We start from the raw sequence: 14,124 nt of genomic DNA on the forward strand, positions 1-14,124 counted from the left end.
TTGCGAGTGTTTAGCTCCAGATTATTATGACTATACTAGAAGGTCAGCTGCTTAACCTTCCGTCTGTATGCAGACTTGTCACCATTCCTGATGAACCCAGTGGTGGCCTGTGTTTGATCAACACGGACATGCTGACAAAGTACATGTGCAATGCCACTCCTTATTCAGGAAAAGATTCCAGTCACCCCACGGGAGAAAGACTTTCCGAGATTAAGGTCATAAAGCTTATGGAGCCATTTCTGGACAAAGGCAAAACCGTAACAACAGTTTTATAAAATGAGACCGGAGCTTCCTCTTGCAGCTAAAGTCACCTCAGTACACATGTACTTTGTCAGCATGCCCATGTCGATCAAACACAGGAAGCTCTGCAGTCTACTTGTGACTTTACGTTGTAGGGAAATAAGTAAATTAATCAAGTTAAATAACATTCGATCTGGCTTTTATGTAAGTAACATATTAATGTTTTTATATAAAGACCATCACAAAAAATAATCACAAATAAGACTTTGCACGATACCTTGGCAAGCTCTGTAAGCCCTGCTGTTTCGTTGAAGGACATGCACGTAGCAGATTCATTGGCAGGATGACATCCGACTTCTTGCTGCATCCAAACGGTGCCACCTTTTGCCTTTACACCTGGTGCATCTGCGTCGTTCTTATGTGTGAGTGGACGTTTCTTGCGGGGAAGGCTTCTGTTCTTTCTCTGATGTAGAATCTTTATTCTCATCTGAGTTCACCTCTGTTATAGCACGTCTTTATTTGGTATCTAACAGTGTCAGATCGTGAACGTGACTGAGAGAATAAAAGAATAATGAAACAAAACGCTAACTTTTACAAGTGCCATAAATTTACACTGGCTGTTACAAACTCAAATAAATTAAATGTATGCTTTTTATTTTATAATAGTAATAGCCACTCAGTACTCAAAACAGTTCAATGCATGAAAGACCTGGAATCGAACCCACCACCTCTTGACTTGGAGACTGCAGTTCTTGCCTCTAAACCAGCCAAGCAGACATATATATTTGGGTGTGTGTGTCGTACCCTATCCCAATTTCTGTTACTTTGGTTAAATTATTGAAAAAAAGTGCACTCTTTTTGTTATATCTGTGTCTATTGTGAAAGTGTTTGTTTGGTATTTGGACTTAGGTCTTCACACATTATACACTTCATGTCAAAATGTTGTCATTAGTACTATAACATGAAAAAAGTGTCTGTTTAAGCTGTGTTCAACATTTCTTGCCTTGCATTTCCTGTCATCCTACATTTACAAAGATCGTTGTAGACATGGAACACATATGAAATGTATGTGTTCCAAATAACGATGTTATTTGCCCTATACAACTCCAGGCACTTCACACACAGATAAACAAACTTGAGCTGGGAGAACTTGGTCTACAACTAAAGCTGCGTCAGTGGGGGATAGGATAGCAGGCTGCTTGCTGGTTGTGCTGATTGACACATTTGCAAAACAAAAGTCGCTGATGAGGATGTGCGAGAGAATTTAAGGTGGTAGGCTTCAGGGATTCAAGTGTTAATGCATGTTGAATGGGAGAATGTGTGAGGGGGAGAGTTGTGTAAGTTTGTACAATGAGAGGGCTGGAGATAATGTCCATTGTTTTCTGGGGCTTCTCTAACCTGAAGTAAAAGCATTCAATTCGTCAGCCAGCTGGTGATTTACTGCAATATGGGGGGATGGTTTCCTGAAATTTGTAATATTTTGCAGTCCTTTCTACAGTGATGCGGGGTCATTGGCTAAAAACTGATTTTTAAGCCTATCAGATTAACTCTTTTTAGCTAATCTGATTTCCTTTTTCAGTGTGTTTCTTGCCTGCCTAAGGAGTGTTCTGTCCCCACTTCTATAGGCATCTTCCTTAGCTTAATGAAGCTGCTTGAGTTTTGTAGTAAACCGTGGCTTACTATTGTTACATTTTAACCAGGTCCTGGTGGAGACACAATCTTCACAAAAGCTAACATAAGATGTTACTCTGTCTGCTGGTTCATCTAAATTAACAGCAGTATGTGCAAAGACACCACAGCCCGTAGATTAAAAGTAGGTTTGCAGCTTCAACTTTGCCTCATTAGTCCACCTTCTCACTGTATTAATCACAGGTTTATCAGATTTTAACTTACTCCTATAGGCTGGGAGCAAATGAATCAAACATTAATCACCCAGAATAATCAGAAAGGAGTTTAGATAATTTTTCTCTATGCTTGTTATCTGATCAGCCAGTTTTTGCAGTGCCACACTCACGCTGGCATGAGGTAGAATGTATACACTAAACAGTATAAATGAGGAACACTCTCACGGTGAGTAAAAAGGCCTAGAGTTAACAAAAAGCATTTCTAATTCAGAACTGCACATTTTACTTAATACTGTGACATCAATACACCAACCTTCATCGATATAAAAGCAGATTCCGGTCCACTCTATAAAGTTGAAAGCCAGGCTGGTGTAATGCCGAGTCCGGGATAGATTCATTTAACCAGATTTCTGTGAAACAGAGCAGAAGACAGTAAAAAGTCCTTGTGAGTTCTGTTGAGGAGTAACAGTTCATGCATGTTATTGCCTAGAGAGTGTAGGTTCACCAGATATAAACTGGGAAGCTCTGTTCGAAAACCCTGCTGTCTTTTTCTGAGTCTGTTACTGCTCCACCAGCTAAGATAAAGTTCTTATTTGTGAAAAATCTGGTGTCAAATCACACAAAGTGAATTGCAGAATATTCAATAATTCTTCATGGATATACTTGATTACAGTTGAACACCAAACGATGGGATAAATAAACGAAAACAGACAAAATATTAGAGAGCACCAAAGCGAGGCTGCCATTTGCAGAGCCATGAAGGACATTGTTTTTCAATATTTATGGTCCTGCATCCCACTTTTGCCCTTTTAAATTCATTGATGACTCACTTGTGAATGGGTTTGGAAAAGTGGGGGTTGGGGTCCCGTTCATAAAAAAAACAAGGTTAGTTAGAAATGGGAAACATTGTGCAGCGCTATCAATCATATAGGCGATCCGCGACTGACCCAGTGGTTGAGGAACCCTGGTTTAAATTAAGGTCAAATGTTCACATATATGGGGTACTTACTTTTTCACTTTCACTGTATAAAATGTTAATCTGAATTACAGAGCCTTCAGCTCTTTTGCACCCATATTTTCTGACACAATTAATTTTTCTCAAAGGCAATTTACAACATACCTGCCCATTAACCCGAACGTTAAAAATGAAAGCAAAACTGAGTGCCATTATGCTAAACATCCTCTCTCTGACACACTAACACCGAGTACTTTCAGCCAACAAATTATTCATAAGAGTGTCAAGAAATGCTACTGGGGCTTCTTTATATCAATAGCAATACGCCTGCATAATGCCTCACTGTGAGTATAACTGCCAAGTCAGAAGTGTCCTTTCTCAATAATTCTCATTATTGTTAGTCATTTTGGTGTGTGTTCAGACCATAGTGTGTGTGTGTGTGTGTGTGTGTGTGTGTGTGTCTATTTATTTATCTATCAGGCTTATGTAAAAGGCCAAATTTCCCCCTGGGGACAAATAAAGTTCTATCTCTCTAACACAAAATTATATTTTTCTTTTATTTACTTTTGTTTTATGCTTAATACGTTTAATATTAACTTCTCTCCCCTCTTTTTCTGTTTCTGTTCCTGTTGTGGCCCTTTGAATATCTGTGAGACCTGTAAAAGGATCTATGTAAATGAAATTTATTTTATTGTTTTTGTGATTTAATGGGATTGGCTCCAGCAGACCCCCGTGACCCTGTGTTCGGATTCAGCGGGTTGGAAAATGGATGGACTATTAAAATTAATTTTATTACTATTATTTTTCATTTTATTATTAAGGTAGGATCCACTTTGGATCCTAGTTAAACTCGGTGGTCCTTATAAACCATGTGACCAATCAGTTTTGCAAAGAAAGACAACTGCATATGGACAAATGCTAATTATATAAAGTGAAAAATCTTCTTGGGTTGACTACTCATTACTGGTTTCTTCAGGCAGATAACACTCCTGTTTACACCCACAGTAAAATTTTGCTTCTTAATTCTTGTACGTTAGCTATAAATTATATTGTTACCTAGTTTAAAGCTTGTGTCCACCTGGTAAGATGTGGATAATTGTGTTTTGCCTGGGATCACTTTAAAGCCACTGTCAAAGCAATTTCTTGGGATTGAAAGTTACCCTAAAATAGTAAGCCCACCATACATGTCTTCCCTGAAATATTCACAAACATTTCATTCTTGATCTTGTGTTTATTTTTTAAAGGCAGTTTCCAAAAACTGCTCAATAACTGCCTGGCCAAATTTCTTTCAATCAACAGGAGTCTTCTGTATGTTAAAGAATGTAAGAGACAATTGTTAATACTGTACTTTTCACTTGCTTCTAAAACAAAAGTGGAAGGGAGGTTGACCCCCACTAACCAATCTACACCTTTCACCACTTCTAATAACTTAATTAATAACTGTCCTATGATTTGGTCAGAATGTGTTTCATGTCTTTTCTCTAATGCTGTCAAGTAATGACAAAGTAAGAAGTAACTATTCTCTAATCCCCTTTGCAGATACATTTACTAGCAATTTATCAACATTCTTCCAAGTTATAAACTGGACAAGATTGTGACAAAAGATATTCTAAAACAACTATGGTATCATTACAGGGTTTCCATCAGCCCTGAAAAGGTTACTTGAGGATGAGTCAATCAAGAAAGTGGGCGTTGGGATAAATGGAGATGCTTGGAAGCTTATGAGTGATTATGATATAAAGATGAAGAACACTGTTGAACTTGTTGAAATAGCAAATATGAAGGTTTGCTTCTTAAAATGTTTTTTTAATTTGCTGTATATGTGAATGCTACATGGAATTTATTAAGTTTATATCTAATGTGTAAAGCCATCTTTATGTCATTTAATTGCATATTGCTTCACTCTACATCGAAAACTTGTAATGATCACCCTTTGCATCACAGGTTATATCATCTCATTTAATCTCATCTTCTCAAATCTCTTTTCCTGCTGAGAATAGTGGCTCATAGGTTGTATGTCGCAAATTGTTTAAATGATAACTCTATGTTAAATTATTTTTGCCTTCTTTTTGTTTCCTTATATAAAATTACTTGTAAGCATTCTCACAAATCCGTAGTAATAGAAATGGCACAAACATCAGTTTTTCCACCAAAAGAGCAGTTTAGCGTACTAAACTAAAGGAAATTTTCAACTTATACAGGACACTCACTGTCAGTGAGCTTTAAGTGACCTCCCTATATCTACAATAGTGCTACGCAAGTTATAATTATGTTTAATAATATATAAATAAGTGTACTATGAAATAGTATCAATGATTGCAGCTCTCACTGATTGTACAAGTAATATTCAACATTTGTCATATTGAAAGATTTAAAATGAGAACATTACTATTTACATTCACAGACTATAGTCAAGTGCCCTGTAGAGTTGTTTGTTGTTAAAATTTTCTCACATTAAATATTGTTGTTATTTTTGGTAATTTAAGGTGTAAGTAGAAAACCTACCAAAAACCTCACCATTTTCAATTCACTTCTGTTCATTGTTTTTGTTTATCATTTCCAAAAATGTTGAGTTATCATTTAAATATATGTAAAATAAAGTATTCTGTTGTTCTGTAGAGAAAATTCAGGCATTTGCATAGTATTACTATACCAGTAAAAGATGGTTGATTGGTTATGTTACTTGTCTTCATGAACACCTGGGAAGAAATTTAACGAAACATGTCAAAAACACTCATTTTGTGTATTGACTGACAAAGTGCAATTTTGCTGAAATTCTGCTGTGTCAGTACTGCCTTACTGATAACAAATTTTTCAAATTTGGGTGCTAGGCATTGTATTAATTCCTCACTAATAAATATAAATGAGTGTGGGTTCAGTCAGTTATCTAATACTGTATTATTTCTTAAATAACATAATTTATTTTCCACCACAATTTAAAAGGAACATAATAAAACACATGTTTAAGTTGTGATTAGTATGTTTTTTGCATTTTTCTGCACAACACATTATTTAAATAGCTGCTGATCTAGAGTGAATCTGTTAGATATGACAAGGCTGAAGTAGAATGTAGTGTTTTTTTCAACTTCTGATGCAGTACATTTTTTATCTAATTTCCTGCTAATGTAAAATAATTATTTTCCTTTTTCAGTTAAAGTGCTATGAAAAATGGAGTCTGGATGGCCTAGTTAAGCACTTGTTTAAAAAGCAATTGTTAAAGGAAAAATCTGTGCGATGCAGCAACTGGTCAGATTTTATACTTACGGAGGAGCAAAAAAAGTATGCAGCCATTGATGCTTATGTAAGTGTTTAGGTGGCTGATCCTAAATAAGTGAATTTAATTTTTTATACTTGAGAATGATGCGTAAGTGAAAATTTTTGACTTATGTGTTTTTTTATGTAGACTTTTAATATGTTTATTGTGTTTTAAGCCCTCTCTCAGTCTGTTCTTTGTTTAATATCTTTAATTTAGCTCAATGTTACTATTTCTAACACTGACAGTTTTTTGTGCATCCTGTCATAAGCTAGATTTTAGGGTTAAAATTGTGCTCTGTACAGTATTTGTTTTGCTAGTATAAGTGAACTTTCAATAGTATTTGGTGGTTCACAGAATGTTATGTTTGCCACTTGTTACTAACTAGCTTTCCATTCATGGTTTATGCAAAATGCTCTATATACTAAGAAATATTACAAAATGCAATTTCAAGGGAAAAAATTACTAACTTGTTGAATTACAACAGCTCTCTGGGATCTGATCATAAAAATCGTTATTTCTGACAACTATATTTTAAAATATGGTTGTTATTTGGTTAGACATAGCTGTAAAAACAGTATGTAACAGTCAACATAATTGTTGCTTAGGGCAAAGTTCTGAGCTCATTTTATTATTGGAGACATAAATGTACCAATCAAGCAATCAATTTTACATAGATAATTTCATAACAATAACTGTTATACTACAGTATAAATGACATTAGAATTTTTACAACAGTCCAGCAGTTCTGATTTTTTTAAGGAAATACAGCATTTGTTGTATGGTTACATATATTTAATGCTGAAATAATTTCAAGTTCGCAGTCTATACAGGGTTGGATCCTGCCTTGTGCGTTATGCTAAGAGGGCACCATACTCGTGTATTCACCCATACTTATTAATATAGGGCTCTTTAGGAGTCACCAGTTAACCTAGTACAGTAGACCCTGGCAAAGTCGCGGTTCAGGGTTCGCCTACTCAGTCGTTCGTGGATTTTTCCTTAGAACCTAACTATTACTTGTTAGCGGAAAGCGCAAATATCCTCTGCAATTTTTTATGGCTTTTTTCGTGGCAATACTGTGCTGTAGAGAGAACAGGAAGCAACCGCTGAGGGAAACGTGGTTTGGGATGGTGAAAGTAGCCAATCAGAGAGCGTTATTCATTTCTCCTTGCTACTGATTGACTCCTGCCCTGTGACGCGTCTCCAGGTGAGTGGGTTTACCACCGCTGAGAGAAACGCGGTTTGGGACAGTGAAAGTAGCCAATCCGAGAGCGTTATTCATTTCTCCTTGCTGCTGATTGACTACTGCCCTGTGATGCGTCTCCAGCTGAGTGTCCTCGTGTTTTCCATTTTGTTATTGTATTCATTTTGTTATTCTTAAACGCACAAGATGTTGCCGAAACGCCCTGCACCTTCTAAGGCTTCTGGCACTGAGCCTAAGCTCCAGAAGAAGTTTAAAACACTCCAGGAGAAGGTTGAACTACTGGATTTGCTCTGGGAATTAAAAAGTTATGCTGCAGTAGCGTGCCACTATGGTATTAATGAAAGCACCGCACGCTACATAAAGAAGAACGAAGCAGCGATCTGGAGTACCATATCTGTAAGTTTCTGTGGTAGTGCCAAAAAGGTAACGACCGTAAGGAATAAAAATATCGTCAGGATGGAATCTGCCTTGGCATTGTGGATCACCGACTGCAGGAAGAACATCCCCTTGGACATAACATCATCCGTGAGAAAGCACGGAAATTGTACCAGCATTTCGCTACAGGAGACAATGTAGCAACTTCCCATCACAATGTTCTTGAAACCTATAAAGAAAAGCCAGCATGAAACCCCACCAGAAGAAGACCCTTCCAAAGATACAACTCCTCCTGGAGCACCTGAAGAAGAGGCGCCACCCGAGGAGTTTTAAATCCTCTGCATCATACTGCACAGCTACTTCATCATCATCATCAATTTCATTCATCATTGGTGAGTGCCCGTACATTTTACTGTATTTTACTTAAATGAAATTGTTATGTATTTACTCTACGTGTAACAAAGAAAACGACAGCGCATGCCAAAGAAAACGCGCTTGCATGAATTACAGTACGTATAGCGGTAACATTGGTATTTTATATTCTAGCACTGCAGGAGACATAGCAGTACAGTACTGTACAGTATACGGGTTTACCTTTACATTCTGTTTTTAGGTAAAGTATTAAGGTAATTTTTTAGGTAATGTATTACTGTATTAAGCTGAGTTTGCAACGAAATTAAAAGTGCTTTTGGGGGCATACTGTATTTAGGGTTTAAACTATAAAATAGGCTTTTAAAAGGCATTTTTTAACCACATCCAAAAGTCTCGTTTTTTCACAATTCGCGGGTGCTCTAGGAACGTATTCCCTGCGAATTTTGGGGGTGTATTGTATACATATTTGAGGAATTGATTTTTAGACCCGTTTTTCTACTTTGGCACCTGGATTTATGATATGACTATATTTTGCAAAAAGAGAAGGCCGCATTTCATTAGGGTGGTATGAAGGTACAACAATTACTTCACAAATCCAGTGTCCTGCTTTCTAATTCCATTTCAGTCATTGCCTTAAGTTGCATGTTGTACACCTCCCCAGGAATTTGTTTTTCTTTTATGCATAATTAAGTGTATAACTCATTTGAAACTGAGACAGAGAAAAGTTGGGAGCAATGAACCACCTGGATTGGGACCTAATGTGAGTGGCAAGATTGGCACTTCATCCACTTTTTTTTTTTTTTTTTTTTTAAAAAAAAAAAAAAAAAAGGTCAAAAGAAAGAAGAATAGCTGTATATATTTGACGCATATTTAAAAGCAATTACGGACAATAAAAAAGCAAAAGTATAGTATAGTACAAATATGAAAAATCTGGGTATGTCCTGGGTATGATGTTAAACTGCATCTGGCCTTGCAAACGGTCCTCCAACTTGTAGGGAATACTTTGGGGTTATTGTCAGGATTGGCACTCCAGCCACCATAAAAACTTCCCGCAACTCCAAGAAGGCAGACAAGTCTCCTTTCTGCTGTCTGTGGGAGTAGCTCTGATACAGCCACCTACAGGAAGGCTGATCACATTATTAAGGGTACCCCTGGCAAGTTGAAACTGTTGGAGAGCCAATTGGGTTTGGCCTTTTGGTGTTTGGAACTGGTGCGGTGCTGAGGTGTCGCCTTCTGCAAGGTAGCACTTGGGTCCTAATTTGAGGCAGCCTATCCAGGTGGGTGAGTGGAAACATCTTGTCTGTTCAGCATGGCGCCCATCTTCCTCTGCTGTCAGAGGAGCTTTGTAAACTCCGCATCTCAGTGGCGGCACACTCTGAGTTATACAGACCTGAGACCGGCTGTCATACTTGGGGAGTAGCTTTTGCTGTGGTGGATTGGCCCCTTCTGATGCTGTCCAATGTCATTCCTTTCAATGAGCATATTATGAGACTCCGCTAAAAGCACTCTTTGGGTGCCTTGTCTGTTGTCTGAGTGTATGCTTTGACTGCCGTGAGTGATGTCTCTTTGAGGGAGACATTTTATTCGCAACTTTGGTTGATGGGTGTCCACGAGGTGACACTCCTCTGGTCATGGGTGACTGCAATGTAAGCACTGGCACTGACAGGGCTGGCTGTGAAGATTGTGTTGGTCCCCATAGGTCGGGCAAGAAGGGTGAATCTGGTTCCATGTTCCTTGACTTTGCAAAAGGTTCTTGGCTGCAGATTGCTGGATCCTGGTTCACTATCCTGAGCTGCATCGTTGGACTTGGTACTCCAGTACTGGTGGTGTGGTGAAGGAGATCTGTCACATCCTCGTTGGCAGACACTGGCAGCTTCTACAGAACTGCAGGGTCTACAGAAGTACCCAGTTTGTGAATTCTGACCACAGACTTGTTACTACTGTGAAGATCCAGCTTAGTTCAAGTAGGCTACCACCTACTAGGAAAATGAGGCTGGCCTTGGCCACACTCCAAGGTCAGGCTGTTTCTAATGATTTTTCACGCAGTATGTGTGAGGAACTTGTATACTTGGGTGTGAATGCTGATCCTAATTTGATGTGGGAGACTCTCTGTGACAATACCCTGAGGGTTGTGTTGGTGTTGCCAGTGTTCACAGAAGGAGGTATTTCATCTCGCAGGCCACCCTGAATATTATCGAGAGTAGTTGCAGAGCATGGCTTGATGGCAAATCCGGTCTGTACTGACAACCGAGAAGGAAGGCTGCAAGGGCTCAGAGGGCAGATAAGGAGGTGCTTGTTAGATAAATCTGTAAGCAAGTGACACACCATCTGTGGTCAAGGAATTGAAACATTACGCACAACTGAATCTGTTCCTTGTAGAGTCACAGTCTGGACAGGTGATGGAACAGTCCTTATGGACGACGCTGCAATTGTGACTTGCTGGGCTGGCTACTTTGAGCAACTGTTTAAAGTGGATCCTCCGGCTAGAATGTTGGACATCTCTGGGTCTACGGTTCTTGAGGCAGATCCTCCAAATAGCTGTGAGCGACCCAATCTCACTGAGATTGCACAGGTGGTGAACCAGCTGAAAATAGGGAATGCTGCAGGGATCTGTGGTATTTGGGGTGAACTTCTCCAGGCTGGTGGTAAGGCTGTCTTCCTGGCATTGCAAGCAATCTTTGTGTCCATTTGGGAAACTGGTGTCTTCCCAGAAAAACGATACTTGTCCCTAACTGGAAAGGTGATGGGTGATTGCCTGGATCGCAGCAACTACAAGGGGATAACACTGCTCTCGGTGATGGGTAAGGTCCTTGCTATGGTCATCCTCAATATGATCCATGATCACTTTCTCAGCTACCAGCAGCTGAAGTGGTGTGGTTTTATGCCTAAGAAGTTTACCGTTGATGCATTCTTTCACTGAGGGTTCTCATGGAGTGTAAAAGCGAATATCGGCAGAGTTGCTTTGCAGCCTTTGTCGATTTTCACCCTACGACTCAGTTGATCAAACTGTCTTGTGGGACATCCTGAGACTTCACGGGATCCCTCAGAGTTGCTGTCCTGTTCTCTGGCATTGTGAGTGCTGTGCAGAGTGGAGGCAGAACCTCTGTGTTTTCCCCAGTTGATTCTGGGGTTCGTCAGGGGTGTGTTCTTGCTCCTACCTTGTTCAGTGCTTGCATGGACTAGGTGTTGGGCTGGGTCATGGGGTCCAGTGGCTGTAGGGCATCTGTTGCTGAAGAAAGATTCACTGATCTTGACATTGCTGACACTGCTGTGATCCTTGCAGAGTCAATGGGGACTCTGATCTGGGCTTGGGAATGTCCTGGATAAAAAACAAAATCCAGGCTTTTAATGACTTCTTGGGCACAGCCGTCTACTGTGAGTCTGTCTGCGGAGAGAGAGTGTTGACCACGTCAAAAGGTTTACTTACCTCGGCAGCGACATTTGTGTCTCTGGTGACTCTTCTGTCAGTGGATGGGATATGAGAGCATGGGGGGGTCATGAGGTTGCTGGAAAGGGGTGTGTAGTGTTCCTGATATCTTTACAAAAGGATGTAGGTCCAGGTTTTTAGAATCCTGGTGATTCCTGTTTTGCTATATGGTTGCTTTCCATTGTGGATTTCCTTTTCAGTCTGGAGTATAGTGATCGTCTGGGTCTCTCTGTGGGATAGAAAGAGACTCCATACTGTCTGCGCCCCTTTCAGGTTGCATATGACCACTGCTGGTGTAACAAGGGTCTGTACAGCCTGGAAGCTGTCACTAAACAGCTGTTCTGACTCGTCTGACTTCCCCACCAGGCAATCGGTCATCACACAGCTGTTAAGTGTAGGGCTGAGGCTACTTGGCACCCCGTACTAATCGTGGGGCCCTCCCAATCTGCCTCCCCTTTTCTTGTACGGTACCAGTGACACTCACCAGTACTGCCAAAATCGCCCTAGTAGGTATTCCAAGGCCAAGCCACCATGGTACTCTTCTGCCCGTCGCAAGGGTGCCTCAGCCATCATCTCCAGCTTCTTGGATTATTTTCTTGATCTTCATTATAATTTGCAAGAAAGCCTGTACAGGCTGGAGCAGCCTTTCCAGCTCTGCATATCAAAATCATTATTTGATTGGCCGGTGACTGGATCAGGTATTCATAAGCCCCAAACCCTGGCTGTGAATCAGCAAATGTAGGCTCATGGACCTTTTCTATCCCATGATTCCTTGGGGCAGGTCACGTGTCCCCCTCTGACATACAGCTGGTTAGGGTCTTTGGCACTCGGATGCCTTTCGGAGCCACCATCGTCTTTGTTTGCATAGACTGTTCCTTGATGGACCTCTGGATATTCTTCTTTTTGAAGGTACGAGCATAGAACACACCTAACACAGTCCTGAGACCCTTTGATCTCCTCCCTGGCATTTATCTCTTCCTGGGTGCCAGCATCCGGAGCTCCTTCCTCCCGATAGGTTAGGTTGCTCTCTGTCTTGGCTCCAATGCTGACAATTTCGAGCTCTTGACTCAGCAGCATGTTGTTGGTCTGCCAGTTCTTCTTCTTCTTCCCCATTCTCAACCAGCAAGGAATTTCTGACAGGCCAACTCGTGCCATAGCTTTGTCGTGTCAGGGTTTGTCCACAAGAATTTTTTTTAAAATGGGTCGCTTTCCTACAGATGGCCAGGAAGTCCCATCTGAGATGCCACTTGTGGACATTAGGGGGCGCTCCAACTCCCCAAACCCAACATAATAGACACAGGACAGAAGTTAAAAGCACAGAGAGTCTATTTATTCTGTGGGGACCTCTTCACAACAGTGCTTCTTACAACCATAGCCATAAGTATATCCATGGCATAGCACATAGTTATTCTTTCTCTCTCTCTCTCTACTTTTGACTCCCTCATTTCTCCTGCAACTTCGTTTATGCAGGCCCACCTTGGGGTGCTTCTGCTCTTCTGCCAAGATGGTCTGTAACCAACCTGGCAGCACCTGCTGTACCCAACAGGGCTGAGGTAAAGAACTCCAAGTCCCATGATTCCCTGTGGGAATCACAGGCACCGCCGCAACCCATCTAGTGTTCTGGGGGAGGCAGTCCACCTAAAGAAGCTGCCTTCCCCCATCCTTCAATCTGTTTGGCGTCCCATCCGGGTTGGGCTGCTGGCTGTCCCCTACATCATATTTTCAGAAATAATGCAATAACATTACAATAATAATACTACAATACCATTACAATAATAAGACAATTATCCTTCCATTCATTTTCGGATGCAGTTTTATATGTAAAAGAATGACATTCATGTTTAAATATTAATGGTGGGAATAAGCTTTAGTAAGGAAAGAAATTTTCAATCACATTGTATTTGAATATGACAGACTTAACAGCTAGTATCAGAAGAAATGGTAATTGGAAAGACTATTATAGGTGACGGGGTGGCACGGTGGCGCAGTGGTAGCACTCCCTGCGTGGATTTTGCATGTTCTCCCCGTGTCTGCGTCGGTTTCCTCCCACAGTCCAAAGACATGCAGGTTAGGTGCATTGGTGATCCTAAATTGTCCCTAGTGTGTGTTTGGTGTGTGGGTGTGTGTGCCTTGCAGTGGGCTGATGCCCTGCTCAGGATTTGTTCTTGCCTTGCGCCCTGTGCTGGCTAGGATTGGCTCCAGCAGACCCCCGTGACCCTATGTTAGGATATAACGAGTTTGATAGTGACTGACTGACTGACTATAGGTGACATGAGAAGCATGCATTTTCACAATATTTCTCATATCGTTTTTTTGTCCGTAAGAGTCAATGAAAACTATTTCAGTACAAGCAGAATGAGGAAGAGTAGCTTTGAGAAAATTTTGCTGCAAAACCAATGTTGTACAATTTCTCATCTGACTGATGTTGTGAATGTTTAGTTTAGTCTTTTCTGA

At 40.4% G+C, this 14,124-nt stretch overlaps 1 protein-coding gene across 5 annotated transcripts in view; it reads left to right on the forward strand.

Moving 5' to 3' along the window:
- Window positions 1–14,124, forward strand: part of wrn (WRN RecQ like helicase) — a 203,781-nt gene that overhangs the window by 21,821 nt on the left and 167,836 nt on the right. For all 5 annotated transcript variants that reach the window (XM_051929566.1, XM_051929568.1, XM_051929570.1 and 2 more), the window contains exons 5-6: window positions 4,675–4,823; window positions 6,191–6,340. In XM_051929566.1, coding sequence (XP_051785526.1) covers window positions 4,675–4,823; window positions 6,191–6,340 — 299 coding nt within the window. The remainder of the gene's footprint in view (window positions 1–4,674; window positions 4,824–6,190; window positions 6,341–14,124) is intronic.

This window comes from Erpetoichthys calabaricus, chromosome 7, assembly GCF_900747795.2.
Source record: "Erpetoichthys calabaricus chromosome 7, fErpCal1.3, whole genome shotgun sequence".
NCBI lineage: Eukaryota > Metazoa > Chordata > Cladistia > Polypteriformes > Polypteridae > Erpetoichthys > Erpetoichthys calabaricus.